Genomic DNA, 27,122 nt, shown 5'->3' with positions numbered 1-27,122 from the left:
GATACTTCATTGTCCACAATGCCGATTGGCAGTGATATGTTTAAATATCTGACGTGTGTTCTAACGCTAAAACCAGTTGTAAACTTCTTATTTCGAGCTGAATTTCACAAAGCATGTTTTGTTATCTGCGGTGGGTTGGTGCCCTCCCAGGATTTGTTCCTGGCTTGCACCCTGTGCTGCCTGGAATTGGCTTCAGCAGACCCCCGTGACCCTGTGTTAGGGTATAGCGGTTGGACAATGACTGACTGACTGACTGCTTTGTTATATTCATTAGACCTCTTCATATTAAAGACAATTTTCATCGTTGCTTGTTTCATTATTTGTAAAGCCGCTAGAAGCAGTGATATTAATAGCCACAATCAAGAAATTACAAGTGTGTCATGAGATCACTTTTATCTGGACGTAGAGGTAATTATGAGACAGGTCCCAGCATAGAGAATAGAGATCTAATAATCTTAACTTTCACAGAGTAGTGTATTCAATTATCAAAAACATTATTTTAGTATGTACCTAAACAATAGAATATTAAAATGTTTTAAAATATCTCTTTATAAGTTCACAATGCAGTTCTGTTTCATTGAACACTGAAAGGTTATATCATTGTAGCAGTGACACACTGTTAGAAATTAAGGTATCAGTTGTTGCAGGGCCTGTACCCGCAGGGGTCTGAAAGCCTGTTCCCCTTCCATGAGTACAGTAATTGAATGGAATTAATTTTAGAGTAGTGTGGTACCCTCACATCTCGACTTGATGTTATTTTTGGAGAATTTAGGTGGATAGGATTGCAAGCGTTGTGGGGCTGAATGGCCCGTTCTTGTCAAAATATTTGTAATGGCTCCAATGTTCATCTTGAACTAGGTATCTGAGTCCAACATGACAGCATTCACGGTTCGAACCCAGTAAGAAGTTACTGCAATTCTTTTTTTTTTTTTTTGCATTTTATTGATTTTTATGAAAATCAAATAACATTCCATACAAGCAAGTCAATTTTTACAAAACTAGGTTTGAAACAACTCAATTCTGAAATTCATCTGGACCCAAAAGCAGCAAATTCTCAACTCACAAGGTCAGAGATGTTGATAGAAAAACAGTGTGGATAATGGATAGGACATCTAGCAACTGGGTCACCATTTAAAATCACACAAATCTTTGCTTTCTTTCCTTAACCCATTCTACAAATATATGCGAACAAAGCCTAGTACTTCAGCTTATTTTATACTAGCAAAATACCAGCCAGCGAAGTACTGCATTAAAATTTTATTAAGAAGAAAATTAAACCTTTTAAACTGAGGGAAAATATGCCTATAATTATTTGTTAAGGATCTCTTTGTATACCATGTTGTCAGTTCAGCCCTCCGGTTGTAATATAACCAAGCTGTGCGCTGAGCTTACTCTTGAGCATGTAACTTACAGTTGGCCATGTGAACAGTAATCTTGTCTCAAATCTCATAGCTTTGATTGCTGCTGTCATAATCGGTTTGAGTTTCATGGTTTGTTTCAATTACGACATTATTTGCAGGATTTGTTGTGTTGAAGTGACATTTGGCATCTGTCAAGCGTTGTAAGCACACAACCAGGTTCATCGATAAAATCACATCCAGCTTTTGAGAGTTTAAACATTCATAAACATCAAAGTGTCCACTACTGAAATCATCACCTGTGAATCTAAAATGTTTAAGAGGCATTGGCAGTTGTCGAAAGGTGTAAAATATTTGGCTATTTCGGTACACTTGAAAGCGACAACCGAACAATTCAGCGGCAGCCATCAACTCATATGCAGAACCATAGGTGAAGGGCTTAAGCATTTCACTCTTCTAGTGCTCCTGTGCAGTATAATTATCTCCTGTACCGTCATCAGTCCACACCTTGAACCTATCCCAGTCATCTAATACATAAGACACAATGTTCCTCCGGATATCAAGAGTGAGCCTGATATGGCCGTGCAATATGTAACAAAGATAATGGAAAAGGTAGGTGGTATCTCCGGGCATGGAAACCACTCGGTAAGTGACAGTTCTTTGATCGATAGAATTTCTTGAAGATGGGCCCATAAGTAACAAAGACTGTTGAAAAGTTCAATATGGCGGCCGACAGTGGCATCATACCACCAAAATAAGTACGTACATTGGTTTCAGTTAGTGCAGGAAGCCACCTACCAAATTCCGTGAAGATGGGGTCAGCCTTCTACCTACACGGGAAGTTTGAAAATTGGTGACGTTGGAAAATTCAATATGGCAGCCGACACTGGCGTCATACCACCGAAATAAGTACGTACATCGGTTTTGGTTAGCGCAGGAAGCCGCCTACCAAATTTCGTGAAGATGGGGCCATAAATAAGAAAGTTCAACATGGCGGACGTTGTCGACCGTTATCGACCGTTATGACCGTTACGTGTAGAATTTCGAAATGAAACCTGCTTAACTTTTGTAAGTAAGTTGTAAGGAATGAGCCTGCCAAATTTCAGCCTTCTACCTACACGGGAAGTTGGAGAATTAGTGATAAGTGAGTGAGTCAGTCAGTGAGTGAGTGAGTCAGTCAGTGAGTCAGTGAGGGCTTTGCCTTTTATTAGTATAGATAAAATAAAAGGCCTGTATTCACTAGCATCTAAAGTGTTTTCATATTTGAATGTTTTTCAATCTCTAAATCACTTATTTTTATTGTACCAGGCTTGTCCTGAAGGTTTTGCAGCATTATTTGTTGTTGCTAGTACTCATAGGAAGTTAATGTAGATGTATTTGCTGTATTATGTATTTTATACATCATTACAGTGAACTTCAGTAGTCTTGCATCACCAAGAAACAAGAACACGTGTCCTCTTCTGTTGCCAGTCTGAGTTCTTTACCTGCAGCCAGTTCTTCACTTCTTCAATAAGTCCATCATCACTCTGAATCCTCATTTCATTAGAAGTATCTTTTAGGGCACTAAAAGGTAGAAAAACATTTTTCAATGCCCGTGAATGTTCAATACTGTTCCCCACCACAAGAATTTCAATTATCAATCCATTTTGAGAGCCAGCTACACATGTGATCAGGTAAATCTCAGAAGAAGCTGAAGATACTTTCTGTTAATTTTCACTGTAGTATATGAAGTGTTTCAAAAGCATTTTTACAACCATCATATTTAAAGTCATTTACAGTAAGCACTAGTAGCTTTCCATAACATGGGTCCAAAGCACATTATCAATTACTTGCCTTACTCTTCAGGCTGCCTCCTTGCCTCTCCTCCCGAGCTCTGTCCTCTTCCACCCAACTCCAACGCTGAATGAAGAGAGACGGCGCCTTTTATAATTCCCCAGATGTGCTCCAGGTGCTTCCGGCAATCTTCAACCGCCACGCCCGTGTGGCGGGAGTGCTGGCTGTATCCACTCTGAAGCTGAAGCACTCCGGTGTCCCTGCTCCTCTTCCTCCCAGCACTTCCGGGTATGGCGGAAGTGCTGAAGTCCAGGCTCCAAAGGCATCGGGCGCCTGGCGGTGACTACAGGCCCCTACAGGGTTGAGCTTCAAAGCTCTCTACCCGTGGTCCCCAAAGCAACCAGGGCGGTCACCCCTCTTTGTCTGGAGGAGGCGCAAGCTCTCCTCTGGTCCTCCTCGGCATCCCGGCTGGGTACCACCCCAGCTGTGCGCCACAATTTATATTTTAATGGATGGCTGGTTTCATATTCCGCCCTCACCCCCAGGCATGTACGGCCCCAATTCCAGCAGGGCCTCATGGACTATGTAGTTTTATGCACAGCCCTGCTGGATACCTTGGGGCCACTGGGAGTCGCTGTCGGGAGGCCAGTGGACTCGCTTGACTATGACCCGGAAGTTCGTCACAGGAAGAGCGACGGGCTTCGGGATGAGGAAAAGCATTGTTTACCCTGACCCGGAAGTAATAAGGACTTGTGGACTGTTGGATTGGGAACTCTTCCGGTCGGGAATATTAAAGGACTAAGGGAGCTCCCAGACGGCAAGCTGAGCTGGGTGGTAGGAGGGCAACACGCCTGGGAGCTGGAGGATTGGTTTATTGAGTATTTGTGATTGTTTAATGAGTAGTGTGGAGTGGAGGGTGCTTAGTGCACATTATTATAAAAAGATTTATTGTAGCACTTTAACCTGGTGTTTGGCGTGGTTCCTGAGGGGTTCAAGGGAGTGATAGCGCCCCTACTGTTACAATATATAATATATATATATATATATATATATATATATATATATATATATATATATATATATATATATATATATTGTTGAGGATGCCAGGGCGACGACCCGGCCGGACACCTTCAGGGACCGGAAGTGGGCCTCCATCCTGGTTGCATTGGGGGCCACGGGTAGAGGGCTTGGAAGGCCAACCCTGTAGGGACCCGTGGCACCGCCAGGGGCGCCCAATGCCTTGGGGACCTTGGACCTCAGCACTTCCGCCACATCAGGAAGTGCTGGGGAAGAAGAAGAGGGACACCCAGAGAGCTTCCGGGAGAACAGCCGGCATTTCCGCCACACTGGGGTGTGTCCAGAGGGGAATGCCGGGAAACACCTGGAGCTCATCCGAAGCATATAAAGGGACTGTCTCCTTCATTCAAGGCTGGACTTGGGTGAAGGCAGGACAAGCAGAGGAGAGAGTGGAGGCGGCCAAGAGAAGGCATTGTGTGGCCAGGACTGTGTTTGGGGTTCGTGTGTGCACTTGTAAATATTGTATATAATAGTGTAAATAAATGTGTGGTGGTGTTTAACAACACATTGGAGCACATGGATCATATCAATATTATATCAATTCCATCTTTGCAAATAACCAAAAATGTTTTGACAGAAAGAGATGTTTAAGACAGAAACATGTCAATCTTTCACCTCCTAGTTTTTTATGCTTCCTCCCTGTAACAACTCCAAAAAAAAAAAAATCCAAATGTAAATGATTTTATCTGGTATATTAGTATAATAAACAGTGAGGCATAATATGACATTTTGTACTCCGTCCATCCAGTATCCAACCGCTATATCCTAACTACAGGGTCACGGGGTCTGCTGGAGCCAATCCCAGCCAACACAGGGCACAACGCAGGAAACAAACTCGGTAGGGCACTAGCCCACTGCAGACATTTCTGTACTTTTATATGTAATTTCCTTCAACTATTTTTTTTGCCAACAGTAAAACGTACAGTATGTACGTTTTTAGAACATTAGAACACTGCAGACGAGAACAGGCTATTCAAACTAACAAAGCTTACCAGTCCTATCCATTTAATTCTTCTAAAATTACATCAAGTCGAGTTTTGAAAGTCCTACTGTCTACCACACTACTTGGTACTTTATTCCATGTGTCTATAATTCTCTGTATAAAGAAAAACTTCATAACATTTGTGTGAAATTTACCCTTAACAAATTTTCAGCTGTGTGACTGTGTTCTTAATAACAGTCTTGATCCACTGTACGAATTCCCTTCGTCATTTTAAACACTCCAAGCATGTCTACCCTTAATCATCCTTTGCTTAACTGAAAAGGCTCAGATCTTTTAATCTTTCTTCAGAATTCACCCCCTGTAATCCTGGAATCAGCTTAGTCACTCTTCTCTGGACCTTTTCTAGAGCTCCTATGACCTTTTTGTGAGACCAAAACTGCACACAATCCTCCAGATGAGGCCTCACCAGTGTGTTATAAAACTTGAGCATAACCTCCTTGGACTTGTACGCCACACACCGTGCTCTTTAAACTAACATTCTGTTAGCCTTCTTAATGGCTTCTGAACACTGTCTATTATTTGATAGTGTAGAGTCCACTCTGACTCCTAAATCCTTCCTTATAAGGTGTACTTTTGATTTTCACATCTGCCATTGTGTATTCAAACCTAACATTTTTACATGCTACATGTAATATTTTACATTTACTGTCTTCTGCCAGAAATCTGCTCAAGCCTGTATGCTGCTCTGTAATGATTCAATGATTCAGATTCTAGATTATCTGCCAATCCACCTAGCTTGGTATCTTCTGCAAACTTAACCAGCTTGTTATTTATATTCCTATTTAAATCATTTATATATATTAAAAATAGCAGCACTGACCCCTGTGGATCACCACTCTTAACATCAGTCAATTCTAATAAAGGTTCCTCGCACCATCACCCTCTGCTTGTGGTGTCTGATTCAGGTTCACCAGAGTTTGAACACATCCATCCACCAATCCATCCATTTTCTAGCCTGCTTTTTATTCCAGGTTCACAATGAGCTGATGCCTACACTGACAGTATTGGGTGAAATGTAACAATCAACTCTGAATGTGGTGCAGGTCTACCACAGCGCACACTCCTGCACACACCCACACTTGCTTATACTGGGCTAGTTTAAAGTAGTCAATTAAATTAACCTGCATAATTTGGGATAGAAAAGGAAAACTGGAGTACCTGAATGAAGATGTAAAGAATAATTATTTCCTCTTTCAGCAAAGAAATACAATAATCATTTGCTGTGTGTTTATCAGTCTTCACATTTTTGTCTCATAAAGTAAATTTTACTGTCATAGTGTTTTAAAGACATAATCCTCTAAAACATACTGTTTACTGATGGGATAATGGTGTGACATTACTGTAATGCTTTTAGCCATTTTTCACCATTTTTCTCTTATAGTTCTGCACACATTTAGCATCCTGCTCACACAAGGATTAGAAAGCAGTGGCTTTCCGAAGTTAACTTTTTCTGAACTGGTGGGAGAAGATGAGCTCTATTATTATAACAGCATCAACAAAACACTGATCCGAAGATATGATTGGTTAAAAGAAGTGGAAAAGTTTAACTTCCTGGATTTACATTATGAATTGCTTTTTAGCTTAGAGGCAAATGCAGACTCCTATGCCAATGATTTTGTCGTTTTTTTTAAAGAAACAAATGGTAAGTGTGAGAAGAAGTGGTAAGCATTTCAAATTGTGTTACAGATTCAAGGGCAGCTGCAAAAGTGTGTAATATCATTTTTAATCTACAAATGCTATATATTGTGAAAAGCCTCAAGTAATTGCTGGAAGAGGTGTGAAAACTGGTATAAGGCAAAAATGTTAAGTAACTTTATCAGTTGTGCAGAGGTACCATGATGTTTATTGAACATGTGTACATTACAACAAGTTTGCAGCTTTATATTTAATTACCTGAAAGCTGTGGCACATTTGTGCACTTTATAATACAGAGGAACAACTGAACATTTTATCAGTGGACTGTTATTGTGATCTAAATCAAATGTGTAGTGGATATCAGTTGTCACTAACCCTGTCCCTAACAATACTCTCCAGTCTTCCTTCCTCAGTGATTTGCAAGGTACCTAACACATGGAGCCTTTTTAGGTGCATTTGCACATTACCAGAAGCACCTGTCTGTCCACAAGAGACAACTCGGCCCACTATAGACTGATTTTGTTGAAATCTGGCTAACTCACTCTTCATGGTAATTTGTTGAGACAGTTCAAATTTTGTTGAAATATAAACAGAACACTCTGGACAAAGTTTTAAAATTTCAAAATCTAATGAAAAGTTTTGGCAAATTTGCAAAGTTGTCTTATTTTACAATGGGGAAACATTCTGTGCAACCTCCTATATTAGTTAGTTTACTGTTTCAATTTTACCTTGAGAGCAGTTACATCAACATGCGTATTTCACTCTGTTACTCGAATGCCCAATGCAGGTTAGCCAAAACTCCAGAGAAGGCACAAACGCAACCCACTTATGTAAAAGCTCACGTCTCCTGATGATTTGGCTAAGTTAACCATAAGTGTACTCATAATTTACTTTACAAAATATCTGCATTATTTGCACCTTATTATTATAAAGGGTGGAGTTTATCAATCTGCAACTAAAAGGAGTTTGAGCAAGTCAGTTCCACACGAAGGTGCAGATCCCATAAGCGATATAAACATGAGATGGGCTTAGAAAGGGAATTGCAGTTAATGTGCTGGCAAAAGTTCAGAGCCACGTGGCATACAAAAGGACTGTGCTCTGCTGTGCAGTTTCTGCAGTGTGTGAAGAGTTTAATTATGCCACAAATAGCAAGGACAGAGCAGAATGACAGTTTGTTCATGCTGTAAGAAATAAGTGCAACCAACACTGAGCTGTCTTTATGGTGTATACATGCTTGAAAAGCTGCTTTTGCTTCTGTGTAAGTTGAGACTAAAAATTAAAATCTTTAGTGTCACCTTTGTTATTCTCATTATACAATAAATAAGTTGCTTTCCAAGTTCTTAGTTGTTTTAACTTGAATTACTTACTAGGTTTCAAATAAAATGTTATTTGCTAGATAGGGAATTTATTTCAGTTCTGCTCTCCCTTTGTGGAGTAATATTGAAAGTGATTTTATGCTAATATTGCTCATTTTGTATTTATGGTTATTTTTCTTTTGGTAATTTCACTTTATTGTTGATATGAGTTGGCATTTAGTGAGTAACTAGTGATGCACTGTTGTTATTAAGGTGGGTTTGTATTTAATTCTCTAAATACCTGTTGGGAGGTTATTGTAGTTTTTTCTTTTTTAGATTCCTTTCAGTATTACATTTTTTTAAACAAAAACACCTTGCTTCACATAATGATTCAGGGCTTTTCTGGCATTAAAACTCTGGAACAATTTTACTTTGAAATTCCCCGAGAGTGTTAGGGCCGATTTATACTTCACACTCAGAACACGTCGCGCGCCCGCATCATGGCTGCCACGCGTTCCCAGCATTCATTTCACGCGTCCTCTGAGCAGGTCCTCAGAAATTAACGTGACGCGTGGCGAGTTGCAGTACCAGCAAAAAGTCGGGGACGTAGTGTGCTAAAAGTCGGAACTTGACGTCAGAGTCTCTGTTTACTATCTACAGGTGACAGCAAGCCTCTATGGAGATCCTTCGGGATCGATGTGCGCTTTGCTGTTTGATGAATGGTTCAAAGTGGTGAAGCAAAATGCCGACATACAGATGCATTCGTGGTGCTTTTATATTCAAGCGTCGCATATTCCCGATCGTAATGACACGATACATTTTAAAAGTCTCACATACCATCTTTTGTGCTGTCTATTTTTTATTTTTTACTTTACCTGCTGTCAGGTCCAAGAAGCTCGTAGCGATTAAAAACTGGGATGACGTTTACGATGGTCTGCTTTAATAATAAAGTAAACTAAGTGGACATTACGAGATTAAAGCCGAAATTTCCACTTTAATCACAAAATACACGTTTTCACCGTGTCTTTTATTTTTTTCTCAGTGGCTCAAATACAGCGCTATACATTATGTTGCCGATGTGAAGTTGCAAAAAAAAAAATAGACGGCACAAAAGATGGTATGTGAGACTTTTAAAATGTATCGTGTCATTACAATCGGGAATATGCGCTTGAATATAAAAAGCACCACAAATGCATTTGTATGTCGGCATTTTGCTTCACCACATTGAAGCATTCATCCCGTAGGATCTGTATAGAGGCTTTCTGTCACATGTAGATAGTTCCCGAACGTAATGACACGATACATTTTAAAAGTCTCATAAACCATCTTTTGTGTCGTCTTTTTATTCTTTTATTTTTGCAACTTAACAACAGCAATATAATGTATAGCGTTATATTTGAGGCACTGAGAAAAAATAAAGGACACGGTGAAAACGTGTATTTTGGGATTAAAGTGGAAATTTCGGCTTTAATCTCAAAATGTCCACTTTAACCTCATAGATTACTTTATGATTAATGCAGACCGTCAGAACGTCATCCCAGTTTTTAATCGCTACGAGCTTCTTGGACCTGACAGCAGTGGAAAGCAGCAATAGATCGCCAAACAGAACAAATTAAATGTATTCCAACTCTCTGCACATTTAGAATCTTTAGATTTATACGAAATGCATTAAAGTGTGTATGTTACATTTTACATATAATTTCATTTAAATAATGAATACTGTTAATAATTACACACATGGGGGTGTGACGGTGGTGGAGCGATAGCACGAGTTATGTTGCTGGTATTTCCTGCTTGTATTCCACACTGTGCTCCGGTTTCCTTCCAAAGATACGCAGATTTGGGGATTTGGTGCCGCTAAAATGACGCTAGTGTATGTGTGTGCTTGTATTCACCTTGCGATGAGCTGAGGCCTCGTCAAGGGACTGTTTCTCACTCGTGCCCAATGCTTCCTGGAATGGACACATCCCTGGATTGATGGATTTAATCAATAAACATCCTTTTCAGAGATATTGCGGTAAGGTGTCATCAGAATTTAATGAGTGTTCTAGGCAATCCACAACACAGAGAAGCCGAACATGTTCTCACCATGATAATATCTCGCACTGCCACCTGGTGGATTCCTCCAGATTTCCGTAAAGCACGCGCAAGTATGAACACTACACCGCTTGCGTAGCAGGAGCGTCCACTGCAGCATGCTTTGCGTGAAGTATAACTCCGCCTTACTCCCCAGCTGATATGTCTTTTAAAAATGTTAGGTTTAAGTAATTTGAGCAATTAGTCCCTCTACAACCAATAATAGCACATCAATGGATGCCATTTTTTTTGTCTTGGTAGAGTAATATTTTACTCTACTTTCCCCTTTATATTATTAATATGTAGCCTTGTCAGAATGCCTCAGATCTCCCAGACTCACCACTATTTTTAAGGTATTATAGAATATAACTTCTCCCCACCTTCCCTTCTACATTTATAACGTCAACCAATTAGGTGTAGTAAAAGACAAACAGGAGTTAAGTTACAATTTGAACAATGTATTATTGATCATATTCATAAATAATAACAATATGCAAAGTACATTTGAATATTGACAACCATATAACCAGATAAATGGTGATGTGTAGTTTCAGGCGACACACAGATGTGTTAGTTACTTAAAATGTCTCTAGTTAAGGCATCATTTTGTGGTCAGCTTTCTTCAGAACAGGCCGCATGCCTGACTCAATATGGATGCCGAGCTGTGCTCTTCATTGTGTTGTCCTTTTCAGTTCATCAGTTTGGTAAGAGAGAGAGAGTGAGGTTAAAGCAAGCAAATTTATAGATGTTCTGTCCAACACCTAAAGCCAATAGGACGTTGTGGTACTTAAAGGTTTCTGATAAAAGCCAGTTCCAAACAGCCATCCCCAAACCAGACTTCAGAGAAGCATTAGCCAAACTTGTTTAAGGCACTTCCCCTAACTCTGTTGTATAATTCAACTCAGTCCTGGTGGTGGTAGGTGGGGGTTTGGGGGTTGTGTGAACATGAATGCTTCTCACTAATGTAACACTAATATTACATTGCTTTGCTTAAATTACAAATAAAGACATACAAAATATTTATCAACTTGTATGCAAAATCTCACATCACAACTACATTTTTGCCATTTGAATTGGGCTCTCGTGTCTATGAAGGTTGCTGAGCCACCACAAGCTTATTTGGGCTCAATTCCTAGTTACATGATATTGTAAAGTGTTTTTAAAAAGCATATATATAATGTAATCTACTAATAATCTACTAACCCATGCAATTTCATTCTACTATCATTGCTATTTTTCTTTGTTACAAAATATGTAAAAAAACAAACCAGTGATAACCGACTTTTGAATCATGTTTAAATAATGTATACTAGTAAGTTTCAATTTACCAGTTGTTCATTTGTTAATGACAACAACAACAACAACATTTATTTATACAGTTCATCCGAAAGTATTCACAGCGGATCACTTTTTCCACATTTTGTTATGTTACAGCCATATTCCAAAATGGATTAAATTCATTTTTCCTTAGAATTCTACACACAACACCCTATAATGACAACATGAAAAAGTTTACTTGAGATTTTTGCAGATTTATTAAAAATTAAAAAAAAACTTGAGAAAGCACATGTACATAAGTATTCGCAGTCTTTGCCATGATGCTCAAAATTGAGCTCAGGTGCATCCTGTTTCCTGATCAGCCTTGAGATGTTTCTGCAGCTTAATTGGAGTCCACCTGTGGTAAATTCAGTTGATTGGACATGATTTGGAAAGGCACACACCTGTCTATATAAGGTCCCACAGTTGACAGTTCATGTCAGAGCACAAACCAAGCATGAAGTCAAAGGAATTGTCTGTAGACCTCCGAGACAGGATTGTCTCGAGGCACAAATCTGGGGAGGTTACAGAAAAATTTCTCCTGCTTTGAAGGTCCCAATGAGCACAGTGGCCTCCATCATCCGTAAGTGGAAGAAGTTCAAAACCATCAGGACTCTTCCTAGATCTGGCCGCCATCTAAACTGAGCGATCGGGGAGAAGGGCCTTAGTCAAGGAGGTGACCAAGAACCCGATGGTCACTCTGTCAGAGCTCCAGAGGTCCTCTGTGGACAGAGGAGAACCTTCCAGAAAGACAACCATCTCTGCAGCAATCCACCAATCAGGCCTGTATGGTAGAGTGGCCAGACGGAAGCCACACCTTAGTAAAAGGCACATGGCAGCCCTCCTGCAGTTTGCTAAAAGGCACCTGAAGGACTCTCAGACCATGAGAAACAAAATTCTCTGGTCTGATGAGACAAAGATTGAACTCTTTGGTGTGAATGCCAGGTGTCACGTTTGGAGGAAACCAGGCACCACTCATCACCAGGCCAATACCATCCCTTCAGTGAAGCATGGTGGTGGTAGCATCATGCTGTGGGGATGTTTTTCAGCTGCAGGAACTGGGAGACTAGTCAGGATAAAGGGAAAGATGAGTGCAGCAATGTACAGAGACATCCTGGATGAAAACCTGCTCCAGAGCGCTCTTGACCTCAGACTGGGGCGACGGTTCATCTTTCAGCAGGACAACAGCCCTAAGCACACAGCCAAGATATCAAAGGAGTGACTTCAGGACAACTCTGTGAATGTCCTTGAGTGGCCTAGCCAGAGCCAAGACATGAATCTGATTGAACATCTCTGGAGAGATCTTAAAATGGCTGTGCACCGACACTTCCCATCCAACCTGATGGAGCTTGAGAGGTGCTGCGAAGAGGAATGGGCGAAACTGGCCAAGGATAGGTGTGCCAAGCTTGTGGCATCATATTCAAAAGACTTGAGGCTGTAATTGCTGCCAAAGGTGCATTGACAAAGTATTAAGGAAAGGCTGTGAATGCTTATGTACATGTGATTTCTCAGTTTTTATTTTTAATAAATTTGCAGAAACCTCAAGTAAACTTTTTCACGTTGTCATTATGGGGTGTTGTGTGTAGAATTCTGAGGAAAAATGATTTTAATCGAAGGCTGTAACATAACAAAATGTGGAAAACTGCTGTGAATATTTTCCGGATATAGCACATTTTCATACAAATGGTGTAGCTGAAAGTTAGAAAGAAAAAGACAAAATAAATAAGAATTAAAATAAGAGAACACTAATTAACATAGAATAAAAGTAAGGTCTGATGGCCAGGAGGACAGAAAAACACACAAAAAAAAAAAACTCCAGATGGATTGAGAAAAAAACAAAACCTGCAGGGGTTCCAGGCCATGAGACCTCCCAGCCCCTGTAGGCATTCTACCTAACATAAATGACCTCAATCGGTCCTCATTGTATTCAGGGTTCACATGAAAGAACCTGATGATGACAGTCATGTGGACTTCTGGCCTTTAATCCATCAATGCAGGGACATCACGGTGCTTCGCCACCACAGAAAACCGGAAAAAGAACAGAAGAGAAAGTAGGGGTTAGTACAGATTTTGGAGCCACCATGAATAATAATGATAATTAATTGAATATACAGAGCATCAGGATTTAACTAAGATGAAGCTATGAGAAAGCCATGTTAAAGTAATGTGATTTTAACAGTTTTTAAAGTGCTTTAGCCTGGCGAATTCCTATTGGCAAGCTATTCCAGATTTTAGGTGCATAACAGCAGAAGGCCACCTCACCACTTCTTTTAAGTTTAGCTCTTGGAATTCTAAGCAGACCCTCATTTGAAGATCTAAGGTTACGATTTGAAGTGTAAGGTGTAAGACATTCTGAAATATAAGATGGAACAAGATTATTTAAGGCTTTGTTAACCATAAGTAGTATTTTAAACTAAATTCTAAATGATACAGGTAACCGATGTAGTGACATCAAAACTAGAGAAATGTGCTCGGATTTTCTTTTCCTAGTTAGGATTCTGGCAGCTCCATTCTGCCCTTGTTGCAATCAATTGATGTCTTTTTTGGGTAGTCCTGAGAGGAGTGCGTTACAAATGTGTTCTGAGATTTTTCACGTGAGGAAAGACAAAAGTTTCAAGATGACATAGTTATTTCAGATAAGGGAGAGAAAAGTTTTGAAGTAAGGTAGCTATTATCACTGATCACATGCACATGCAAGTAAACATTTGACTATACTCTGTACAACTGGCAGTAATGACCCTATCAACTTATATACTTAAAGACACTCTACTGTCTCCTGTATTTTTATCTAGTTGACCATGCATGGTATCCAATGGTAGCCAATACAAGACCCAGAAGGTTGGCAATCTGTTTTCCCAAATCACTTCAAGCTGAACTGGGCTTAAGTTGCAGGGAGACAGTGGGATGAGTTGTGGCTTCCCAGGAAAATGTCGGGTTAAGGGTTGGGAACATCGCCAACTCTGATGACATGCCAGCGTTTGTTTCCCCAGTTTTCTGCGCCATACTATGTAGTCTCTCCCTTACCTGCACATTTGCATGGCTGGGTTTCACCTTCACGCAGGTGCTCAGGCTCGACTGCTCCAAGTCACTTTTGTTTTCTGGTCAGTCTTGGCCCAGCATCACAACATAAGGAGGTGGCGGCATGTCTGCCATTTGTAGTCATTGTAGCTGGCCTTGTACGAGTAACCAGAAGACAGTGGTGGGGTATCGCCAGATCTTGCTGCGTATGCAGGTTAGACTGCCTTGCTTACTGTCATATTGTTGCAACTGGATATAGTGACCTGCAACAATGGTGATGTTGCTGCTGGAGTAATATGAGACATGAACAGGGTTCTCCATTGATTCAAGCTGAGCCAAAAAAGGGAAATGTGACTAGGCGCGGTTGCATTTAACTGGACCCTCTTCCCTGGGACCAGTTCCACAGGGTTTGCATCATTTATCTGGACTCTCACTGTGTGGCTGCACCATCTTTCTTTTGAGATTTTCTGTCTGGATTGCTTGGTGGTGGCGCTCGGCAATCTTAGTCAGCCCCTCCATGTCCACCCAAAACTATTAATGCACCAGTTAGACGATGTTTTGAGGAGCACATGAACAAAAAGTCAGAGGTCATCAATTCTATGACTCATTCACTGCGCCGCAGGGCAGCTTGCCCCATAAGCCAAAAGCCTGAGTGCATTGTGCTTAGCAGATGAGTTTGAGTCTGTAGAGGACCAGAATCTCACATTTCAGAGTGGGGTAGTCCACAGTGGGGTTCTCCTACTGCTGTGCCTCCCCTGACAAAACAAAAATAGAACAAGCAGTTGGGATTATCTCTGGCCTCTTCCCACCTGGTGTACCTCTAGAATCTCACTGCAAGGTCTTCTTACTGTGTGGCTACTTGGACTTGTAACTGATTTCCCTGGTCAGCTAATTGCTGCACCAGTTCTGCTAGGTTGGCTGTTTCTGGCATCTCGTGAGGCACAATTCTGCCGTTATTGACCAAGGGAAGACACAAGTCCAGAAAAGAAATTTTGGGGTGCCAATCTGGTTGCCACTTTAATAACTGAGGTGTCTGGCAAAATGAACAGGCACACAGTGGAGTAGAAACAGAAACAAAAACACAAGCAGGCTAAAGTCCGGAAGTCTGTTCTTCTCAAAGTGAGATGCCTCTTTCTGGGCACCTCCTGGCTTTATAGACCCTGGACCGGAAGGGATGAAGTCAGATATCCTTATTGGGTATTTTCTTTCAGCTGTGGGTGGAAAAAGAGACAATACCATCAGCAACATCTCCCCCTCATGTCCTGGAGTGGTAGTGCTTACTTCTGATGACCCTGAAAGATGACCCTTTGACACGCATGCATGACACATGCTACTTGGTAACTTATTCCTTAAATGTTTGTGCAAAATCAACCCTTAACAACTTTCAATCAGCATCTGCGCATTCTTCTTGAAGAACTAATTTTAAAATGGTAGTACTGAGTAGCAGTACTGTCTTGTGGACTGAGTACAGTGAACACGCTGGTTTTGTGTTTAATCAGCATGCAACGCACCATCACTCTCCCATGATAAACTTCATTCATATTGTTGAATGCCATAATCTTAATTGTATGTTAATGAAATTCCTCCTGTTTTAATTGGGTCTTCTGTGATGGTGTTTGCATGAAGTGTTCCTATCTTTTCATTACAGCATAAATATCCTCATCTTAAGATAGTGTTGTAAGTTCCTTGCATTAGCACAATGCTGCAGTTCCTGTTGTATAGTATATTTGTTGAATTTACACTTGGAATGTTACAGTATATATCTGAATTATATATTTTACATTTTGAGGTTTTAAAATTCCAGTTACTCCTAAATTACATAATTTGAATATAGATTGAGATGATATATGGATTCATAGATCAAGTTTTTAAAATGTAAAATAGTAGTAAAAAGTAAATAAATTATTATTTTGATATTTTTTCAATTATTAAGTTTGTTATTATTTGTTTCAATTTACAATTTATCATGTCATTTATATATACTTAATGTTGTTTGATTCCCATCATGTTTTTAATTACAGAGATGAATAAATCACTAAACGCATTAAATTAAATGTAATGTCTCAACAGAAATTCAGATTGGGCAGCTGATTTTAGGCTGTGACATAGACCAAGAAGATCAGACTGGCAATTTTTTTATTCATTTTGGATTTAATGGAGTGGCTTTAGTTGATGCAAACCTGGACAAGTTAACCTGCACTGTGTTACTGAAAGAAGCAAAGCATATGGAAGATGAGTGCATTACTTCGCTAAAGCAGAACTCCCATTTCATTGTCATCTTCAGAGAGGTTTGCACCCTGTGGTTAAAGGAATTCTTGCGTTATGGGAATAAAACCCTTGAGAGAAAAGGTTGTGTGGTAAACATTTAATACTTAATTTGTAAAGCAAATTTAACTAAATGATAAACCATAATGTGAACAGGATGACCATTGCAAAACTCACCATTTAAACAGCATGAATAGCAGATTGGAATTTTCTTTATATGTGACAGTATATTTAAAACTCCAGACCTTTTTAAATTCATCATTATCTGTGTGCTGTTTGAGCCTTTCTAGTACAGTATTGCTGTTAAATATTTGACTACTGTTACTGTTTTACCACATGGATTCCTAGCATCAGCCCTGTTTGACATTCTAGGCAAGAATCTACTTTTGGCCTGATCACAACATTTTAGTTTTCTTTACTGGCAACCCCTGTCTAGCTGTTGTTTTACTATATTGCTACTTCTTACAGCCAAATTAAATTTGTCCTCATTCATTTTTCCCTCCTACTTATTCTTGTGGACAGACTTCTATTCATTTTGTTTTGCCGTCCACATCCGTGTGTGTGTAAGAACACATTCAGTATTCTGACTATAGTGTAGTGTGTTGTTGATTCCTGTTGGCTTCCCCAATCTCTCAGACTTATTCTTTGTCTTTGACAGAGCACAGTTAACTTTATAAATATTTCCCATTTTTTCTCTTTCCTAAAACTGGCATAGAATGTAATACTGTATACCCTATTCTTCTTGTAATAAAAATGTGGGTGTTTTCAGTTATGAAACAATTACTGAATGTAGAGCAGCATGAATCTCCTCTCTGATATATCTAAAGTTAAATATACTGTATATGTACAATATATATAGATGTAGATAAGTATGTGGGACAGGTTGCTAGTTGTGCTCTGATTAGACAACCTGAATAATGATCATCTATTGGAAAGGTTATATCTTGAAGCAGGAATATCAATTGTGGCAAATGAATTATGTTATCACACACATGCAGAAGTAGTAACAAGAATTCAGAAAGAGCAGTGACGTTAACAAATGATGTTCAATTTAACATCATTGGACTCTTGGAAAGTGTGTTTTCTATACTGCGGACCACAAACAGGTTTAATCAATTTGGAAAATGTCTCAAACAAATCAGATTAAATTCTGTGGACATAATCACTAAGTTTTTTCACAGTTGTTCTGAAAAGCAAAGAATTGTAGTAAATGTGTGACAATGGACGTTAAAGGCCATCAGCATTTGAAGGGAGAATGCAGATTAAGTTGTAGAATACATGCACCGTTTTGATTCTTAATCATGTGATGTGTGTTTGAGATGTATTTAACGTTGTTTAAAGGCAGCCTAGATGTTGTTATTTTCTGAAAATATGATAACAAAGCACATGGAGGAGGAATATGTTAAGGCATAGTAGCACATATTACGAATTTACAGAACTTACCATTATGGTGTGTCAACCACACTGGTTGCTCCTTTCAACAGCCTTACTCTGCACAGTCCATCACATTTCCTTTTTATCTTGCTTCATGTTCATTTGGGCTAAGTACTCATTCATCATTACCATTTTTATTTATGTTAAGGACTAAAGAATTGCATGTCCTTTACAGATGTTATTTCTTCCTACAGCTCAACCCAAGATCTCAGTGTTTGAGAAAATAAATCAAACAACTTCTGAGATTAAAGTTGTGTGTCATGTAACTGGATTCTTCCCTCGAGACATTCAGGTGACCTGGGTTAGAAATGAACTGGATGATTTACCTTCAGAAAGTGGGGATATTCTGCCAAACAATGATAAAACTTACCAGGTTAGGAAAACAATCATTGTAAATCGTATGGACCTTGGAAGACACAGCTACTCGTGCCATGTGGACCACAGCAGTCTCACCAAGAAACTAACTGTCGCTTGGAAATACAAAGGTGATACATAAACAGTTGTTTAATTCAACATATTTAAAATGATTTGGACACAGCTACAGCACATTTTTAAAAGAAATCATGTAATAACAATTCAGTACTTATGGCCAGATTATGCATGATTTAAAATTCTGACAAAACCATTTATGAAAATATGTGAGGGAATCGCATAACTAGACCTGTGGTTGGAGAAAACACATGAAAGGGCCTGTCCTGTTAAAGAATGGTGTGATTTACATCAAATGGGAGTCACCTAATGGCAGATATTGCTTTATCTTGTAACTTATAGTGAGTTATATTTTATGCTTTGTTGTAGAAATGGGACCTGTCATGGAAATCACAGTTGCCATTGCTGCAGTAGTACTAATTGCAATAGTGATCAGTAGCGGAGTTCTCATTAGAAGGAAAAAACGAGGAGGTGTGTATAATAATTGTAATATTTTTCTCCGAGGTGTTTAATAGGTGTAAAGATTACATTGGTATTATTGGCTAGCCTGTAAATGTTCAACGCTGTCACACTTAATTATTTAAGTGGTAAAATACAATATATGTGTATGGTGTAAGAGATCTGTTTCTTTCATGGTCCAGCCAGGACACCATAATTATGAAGAAATATGTTTCATTTATTGGTGAAAGCCTATATTAATTAACATCACTTTCTCTGTCTGTTGTTCAAATGTGGTCAAAGGCTATTTTTCAGCAAAAAATCCAAATGCACTTTATATTACCGAGGGATTTGTGAAACTTAACTATGTCCCTTATTAGTTTGGTCTTCTTTTGCACCTTAACATTAACACCCCAGTTCACTTTAAGATTAACAACCCAGTGTATGTTACCACCATGACACTTCCCCAAAGCCCCCGTTCTTTGAAGTTTGTGTATATAAGAGTACTTAGCAATCCAATCCAACCTGAATATCTAGGTATTTTATATACTGTAGCTCTGTAGGGAGAAAGAAGAATAGGGACTACTGTGTGTACCTAAGGAGACCACTTGATAACACATCTTCTTTGAGTTTCGCCTAACTTGCTTGTTCCTTATTACTATTCTTTGGCAAAGCATTCTAAATCTTCTGGCAGTCCCCATGGGATGTTGTCCCTTATCAATTGTCTTTTAGTCATCCAAGCCTTACTGGTTTTTTGATTATTCCTAACTTTTTTCCCAACAAACCCCATTACATCATCCTAGGGTCTGTTGACCTAACAGTTACCAGCTTGCACAAAATTTCATTAAACTGTTTGGAGAATCACTTGTGTAGTTCCACTGCCATTGGGACAAATCCATCTGAAACAATGTAAACTCATAGTGACATGGAGTATTGTCACTTTTACTAAAGGAAACCAACACCTGATATGAATGTGGCCCTTAAGTACTGTACTTTAAAGTGACAATGCAATTTCTTGTAATACAATTAAGACTGTTGCTTTATTTTGTTATTGCAATATCCGTAAGTGATATAATTAGGAGATATCCAGTTTTCATATAAAATTGTTACTAATAAGTATAACCACAACATATATAGCCACCAAGAACAATGTTCCATAATAATTGAGTACTGTAATGCATATGACTGTGCATAGAGAACTTAGAAAAAACATTAGATGTATTGATTGGCTCAAACATTCTGACTTACAGTACGGTTTAGAAACATGTCTACGCTATGTTAGTCACCTACAACATTTGCGTAACTACTTTCAAGAATATTTATCAATACTGCTTAGCAGATATAAATCTACAAAGCTCCATATATTGAATACATTTTAAGACTTTTGAAGTAATATTCAAAAACAAATTCAAAATTTTCTAAAGCAAATTATATTCCATCTTTCATCTAGTCTCCCAAGAAAGCCAACCATTCTGAAAAGTTTATACTAGGAGCCAAATTAAAGCAGGCAGATTTGAATGTTAGAACATTAATTTAAGATGTCTACCATTAACTCATTTTACCTTATTGTGGGTGAATTTGTTAAGCAGATGTGTTTGAGTTAAAGCAGAAGTTTTGAGTTAAACTCATATTAATGTTTTCTTAATTTGAATAGAATTTAAATTTCTTTCATAGACATAACCTATAGTATAGTCCATTCCCCTATAAGTTAGTAAGAGATAGAACCTTCTTGCTATAAATGAGAAACAGTGTGATAATATGCTTAGTTGTGGTAAGAACAGATCCCAGTAAAGAGGGACTGGAAAGACCCATTTTCTACTCAGAGATGAGATAAGCATACAGTTTTCTGACCGTTTTGAGATGGTTCAGAAATCTTAAGTAAATAGTAACAATTTGAGATGTAACAAGATTTAAGCTTTGAACTGAACTTTTCTTAACTAATTTTTCTTTGTTTTTGCTGTTTTTAATTTTCCTTTTTGTGTGAACTGTTTTATTTTGAAACTTAACTAAACTTTTAAAAACGAAGATATTTTGTCTGTGGAATCATTTCTGCGTGTCAGGCTTTTGTTGAATCCCATTTTTTGAGTTGAAGCTGCTGAACTTTGGTAATTCTGGGAAAATGCAGCTACAGTGTGTTTTCCTCTTAATTTTTCTAAGAAATGTGTCCAAAATGGTATTTAAAGCAGGTATGGGTTATGTCTTTTCTATTCAGAGTGGCAATGGTGAAAAATAAGAATTAAGCAGTCTTTAACATTGTCATGGTAATAGAAACCATATATGACAGCATGAGTATTTCAGGAATGGCAAGTCATTACTATTCTCACAGAACAGTATCATGATTGTGAAGGTTACATTGAGAATGAGTGACCACATAAACAAGTATCCAGTCACGTGGTTCCTGTTTCTTTATTCACTAAACTACATGTTCTACGTATGTGTGCTGGTTACTCTAGAAGGATAATAGTCATGGTCACCAGTATAAATCAGCCTGATCCTTCCAGATGCTAGGAAGAGAGATGGCTCGGTTCTGCATGACTTAGTAGTTTTTCCCAGATTTCAATAACCCATTGTCTGAAGATTTTCCTGCTGAATTCTGTCTTGAGTGTATGTCATCTTATTACTTTGGTGTCTTTAAGTGTTATAATTCAGTTGTATATCTACTTTGATGTACAGTATAATTAGAGAATTGTGGATTGTGACTCTTGTTTTATGTTTTTAATTTGCTTTGCAAATGTATTGATATATAGATTGAAAAAAATATATTTATTTTTATTAGCATCTGCAAGGGACACAGAGATAACAACAAACACAGAAGAATTAAGACAAATGAACAGGTATGTAAATTATTGCTTTCCAGAATCAGGATGGTAATCATATTTAATGAAAGCAAAGTGAAACGTATCTAACTTTGTACATTTATATAATTTTCCAAAACTTAGCCCAACTTGCACACCGTATCATTTTTGTTGAAATGTTTCTCAAGCATCCCATTATTAATCTTTCAAGATAAGCAAGCTGCATTCTTTAACTGCTGATCATTAAGTGTTTTCATTTATTACACCATTTTCTGTAAAGTGAGAGGTTAGTTTATGAAAATTCCATTAGGGAAGTTGTTTCTGAGGTACTGTAACCACTAAACCAATGGCCATATCACAGTCTCGCAGTTCTAAAGTGTAGTTTAATAACAAGTAAACCTTTTGATTTAGTCAGCATACTTGGATTTATTGAGATGCGGTCACACAATTGGCTGTCTGGTGGAGCAGACTATTTGCATGAATGAGCACATGTAAGTTCTGTACATCTGCCTTTGAAGTTTAGTGTATTTTCCACATATAGATGTTCACACAGAAATAACTACCAAGGATGACATACACTCAAGGTTTCCATTGCTGTGTGGAGAGTATTTATGCAAAACAGTTTTTTAACTTAAGGATTCAATATGGAGAGGCAAGTGTGCATTGGATTCTAGAATGATGAAGGTACTAATGTTGATAAAACTGTTTTGTTGTACCGTGTCAAAAATAGTGTCTGTAAAGTTAAGTAGTATGGGATCTGGGATGATATGTGAGAGAAAGAAACACTTTACAGTCCCACCTTCCACCTTGAAAATTTCACTGACAGAGAGTCCTAGTCCTCTAACATACTACATAACATGAGAAGCACAACAATCCTGATAATCTACATTAATCTGATTTGGTTAAAAGAATTCTTAATTTCCACCCCCTTAGCAGAAAAACAAAAGCTGAATTTATTATATTATGTCAGATTTATTCCATTTTGATCTGAAAAAAAAACAACCCATTGATTCACTAGCACTGTGTCTGGGACAAATATTTTAGAAAAGAAATTGCATTTTTTAAAACTAGAAAATGGAACTATACTTTCATAAGTAATACTAATAGAAGGCAATTAGATTTCCAAAGTTTGTGGAGTTAACAGCATTTCTTTGTATTATTTATCTTTTCAAATATCTAATGTGATTTATCTGTTTAACACATTAAATGAATTTATTGAATGCTTTAAGTGACAGTACAACAGATTTCAATGCCAGTGATAAACTGAATACCATGGGTGCTAATCTGACTGTATCACTTTTTACTTTTCAACAGAATGTGTTCAATTATTATTTTGATTTTGTTTCAGTAGTGAAATGTGAACAGCACATTGAACCTTTACATTAAAACCAATGAGAAGAGAACTGAAGAAGCTGCTCCTGTGCGTCTGCTTTTCTATGCTGAACATGGATTAAATGTTTGTTATTATACTGTGTGCTGATTTGTTTTGCTTACTAATATGAGACTGATGTAGCTGTCTCTCTTTTATAAGAGTAAATTAGGGGGAATTTGTGCACCTTTACTTTTAATTTTGCACTAAATGACAACAATAAATAGGTGAGATACATACATTATGTCATTAAAATTATGGTTAATTTGTTTTTAAGGTATTGTTTTAACTGTTAGTAGATTTTAAATTTATACAAAGCTTCATATTTTTCAGCTGCATGGCTTAATATTCCACTGTCTTCCAAATCTTTCTCATCTGCTAATGCAACTCAAGATTGTAGAGAGTCTGTATTTAGCCTGGTAGCCCTGGTCAAGACAAGAACCAGCCTTGGATAGGATGCCAGGCCATCCTGGGTTATACATCCACAACCATCCAGTCACACTGGAACAATTTAGATTCACTAATTAACCTAACATGGAAACCTTATTTTAATATTAGAGGAAAGCTGGAGTACTTGAGAGGAAAAAAAAACACAAACATAGCGAGAGACAATGCAGACCTTGCATGGATTTTGACTGGCTCTGGAACTGAATCCATGCAACCATGTCACCCATAAATAAAATCTACACATTTATTTTATGTTTAATTAATATACATATATGTAAAAATATTCATACTTCCATCTATTATCAAGCCCACTCCAGTTTAGAATTGAAGTAAAGTAGCTCTTTTTTTGGCAATATGTGGTATAAGGCAGCAACCAGCCAGGCATCATTCTACCCCAAGGTGCATTCACATACACAGCCACACTCATTTGGACATGGCCACCTTAGAGGTTGCCAATTCATCTGACATGAACACATCTTTGTGGTGTTGTGAGAAACTTGAAGTCCCTTGAGGAAAAACAAACACAATGGGAGAATGTGCTAGTTCTGTAAAGACAGTGACCAGGATGGTATTCAAGCCCATTACATTTGATTTGTGATGAATCAGTACAGACCACCTCACTACATTGCCAAATAAAGCTTTGAAAGCTGAAAATGAATGTATATGTAAAGATGAACATATTGGTTTAACCTGTAAAGCCTGTATGTTTAGCATAAAAACTCCCTACAGATTTGAGTTTATTTGGGGGTGCTTAATTCAAAAATGTGAGGAATCAAAGTTTCATGAATACTTTTCTGCCCCCAGAATTTGAGGAATGTTCAGGTGTTTACACCTGTGCTCACTGACTTTCAGGTATAGGTTTTCAGTGGAAACTGACGTAACTAGTTATATAACATCCCAGTACAGCACCTACTCAACTCAGGACTGCAAAATATTCTATAGGGATTTGAAGACTGCACAGACTATCACTGGCACGTATCTCCCTCACATTTAGAACATATATTGACACACATTGCCGAAGAAAAGTTAGCAGTATTATGAAATATGTCAGCCATCCATCACAGTCACTTTACTCCATCCTTTCTTCTGACAACCAGTACAGGATAAACAGCACTCACACCAGTAGATTCAGAGGTAGTTTATGCCCACAGGTCATAAGGTTACTCAACAGCTGCTTGTATGGACCCTAATGTATGTTACTTACGTATAACATATTCCCTAGTGTTTTATTTATGTATGTATTCAATGTACGTGGTTTGTTGTTGCTTGTCTTGAAATGCTGCACTGTGTAGATATGACAATAAATTTGAACTTTAATAATCTGTTTAATATATAAAAATATGGGTTTCAGTTATTTCATTTTCATTTAGCTTTCTGGGGTTTAGTTTTTGCACTGAAGATTCCACTTACTTGTTGCATGAGTTTTGTGCTCAAAGTGTTTAACTTACAAGGGATGTAACAATCTATTTTTCACCCATTAGATTTCTGCATTGAACTACAAGGCTAAAAACTGGATTGTTACATAAGGTGACAGCTACGTGTCAGAGAGAACATTATAGAATTAGAAAAAATGTGATGTGAACAGGCCACTGAGCCCAAGAAGCTTGTGCTTCCTATTTACCTAGAATGACCAAAATAACTTCAAGTCAAGATTTGAAGGTCCTTAAAGTCCTACTCTCTACCACAATTCTTAGTCGTTTTCTCAATGTTTCTATAGTTTTTGTTTATTTTTTAATTATCTAACATTTGTGTGAACTCTGCCCTTAACAAGTTTCCAACCATGATCCAGTGTTCTTGTATGCAGAGTTTATTTTAAAGTAACAACCGGGATCTATTGTATTAATTTTTTTCATAGTTTTAAATAGTACAGTCATTTGTTCTCTTAATCACCACAGAAAAGGTTCAACTCTTTCAACATCTCCTTATACCTCATACCTCTTAATCTGGATTCAGCCTAATCACTCTCTTCTGAACTTTCTTTCTTTACTAATGCTAGTATGTCTGTTTTGTAATATGGAATCCAAAACTAAACACAGTACTTCAGGAAAGGCCCTACTAGTGTGTAATAAACACTTCATCCAGGTAGCCTGTTCATTGTTATTAGATATCAGGCCTACCAGAGCTGAGTCATCAGCAAACTTGACAATGATGTTAGAATCACGTGCAGCCATGCTCTTCTCATGTGTAGAGGGAGTACAGCCATGGACTCAGAACTCAGCCATGGGGAGCACCTCTCCTCTTTCTTCAGGTTAAAAGTGTGATGCACCCTTGGTCTTTTTGACATTTCCAAGCATTTTATAAAATATGTTTTGCAGACAGTTGACTTCATTTCCTGTCACTATTTTGTGTGTTGTGGGTGTTGTGGGATTGTTGTGTCTCCAGAATTTTTATATGACTTTAATGCTTTTAATCAAGGTGGTCACATTAACAATAAGGTTTAGTCGGCGTTGGGAGCACAAATATTTAATTCCTCCATTTTGCAGCAAAGGGAGTCAGGAGGTCAATTCTGGACTCTCTATAGAGAACTCATGCAGCATCCTGAAAACTTTCAGGATGTCATTAAGCAAATATGTAACAGTGATAGTGAGTGTGCCCTTGTGACATTTACAGAAGCATTACTCCTGTCACGTAAAAATATTGATATGTATTGCATTATTTCACCGATATACTGCCTGCTGCTGTTGGTGCAACATTGTGCTCTGGTTGTCCAGTGACAGCTAGTGAGGAAGAGGTTAAGCACATGAATAGCATGCAGTCAAGTGACAAACAACTGAACAGACGTTATATTTATACATTTAATCCTGCATGTGCTGAGGGTTAAATTTAATTAGAGCAGATAAGGGTCACAGGGAGCTGGTGATTGTCACAGCTCATTGATTGTAAGGCAAGAAGAAAACATGCCGGTCCTTTGCAGGGCTCAATGGCACAGCCAATCAGAAAAGAGTGTGCTGCATTCAGTCCAGTAACAGAAACCGATAAATAAAGCATCAATTTAGTTTTCATCACATTATTTGCTGTATATATTTTTAAAAACTGTGATGTGTGGCACAGCTGCCAGTGTTCATATTACAAATTCTTGGGGGCTCAGGTTGGGGATGGAAATGCAATACTCTACTGACAGTAAAATGTTGGAAAAGAAGGAAATGTATTTTAATTCATTTAAAATAAATCTAAAGCCTTTGTATTTCCAAACAGTTATACTGTAAAATTGCATCTTAGGTCCAGAAAAACTATTACTTAACCTTCAAATTTTAGATATTATTATAATTGTGATGTAATGTTTTATCTAAGCCTGGGGTGCCCAATCGTCAATCGCGATCGACTGGTAGATTGCAAAGGTAGTGCAGGTAGATCGCGTGGCATTCCAAAAACTTTTTTAAACATTAGTCT

The 27,122-nt window shown here is 38.1% G+C and overlaps 1 protein-coding gene across 1 annotated transcript in view; it reads left to right on the top strand.

Annotated features, from left to right (window-relative positions):
• LOC120538575 overlaps positions 1–23,926 on the top strand; it is a 62,299-nt gene extending 38,373 nt beyond the window's left edge. The window contains exons 8-13 of the mRNA XM_039767969.1: positions 6,596–6,856; positions 16,626–16,904; positions 18,449–18,739; positions 19,053–19,154; positions 21,898–21,955; positions 23,265–23,926. Coding sequence (XP_039623903.1) covers positions 6,596–6,856; positions 16,626–16,904; positions 18,449–18,739; positions 19,053–19,154; positions 21,898–21,955; positions 23,265–23,277 — 1,004 coding nt within the window. The 3' untranslated portion in view covers positions 23,278–23,926. The remainder of the gene's footprint in view (positions 1–6,595; positions 6,857–16,625; positions 16,905–18,448; positions 18,740–19,052; positions 19,155–21,897; positions 21,956–23,264) is intronic.
• Positions 23,927–27,122: the final 3,196 nt, after the last annotated feature.

The sequence above is a fragment of the Polypterus senegalus genome, chromosome 11 (genome assembly GCF_016835505.1).
Source record: "Polypterus senegalus isolate Bchr_013 chromosome 11, ASM1683550v1, whole genome shotgun sequence".
NCBI lineage: Eukaryota > Metazoa > Chordata > Cladistia > Polypteriformes > Polypteridae > Polypterus > Polypterus senegalus.
The sequence above is the reverse complement of the archived record's forward strand: the minus strand, read 5'-3'. Positions and strand labels throughout refer to the sequence as shown.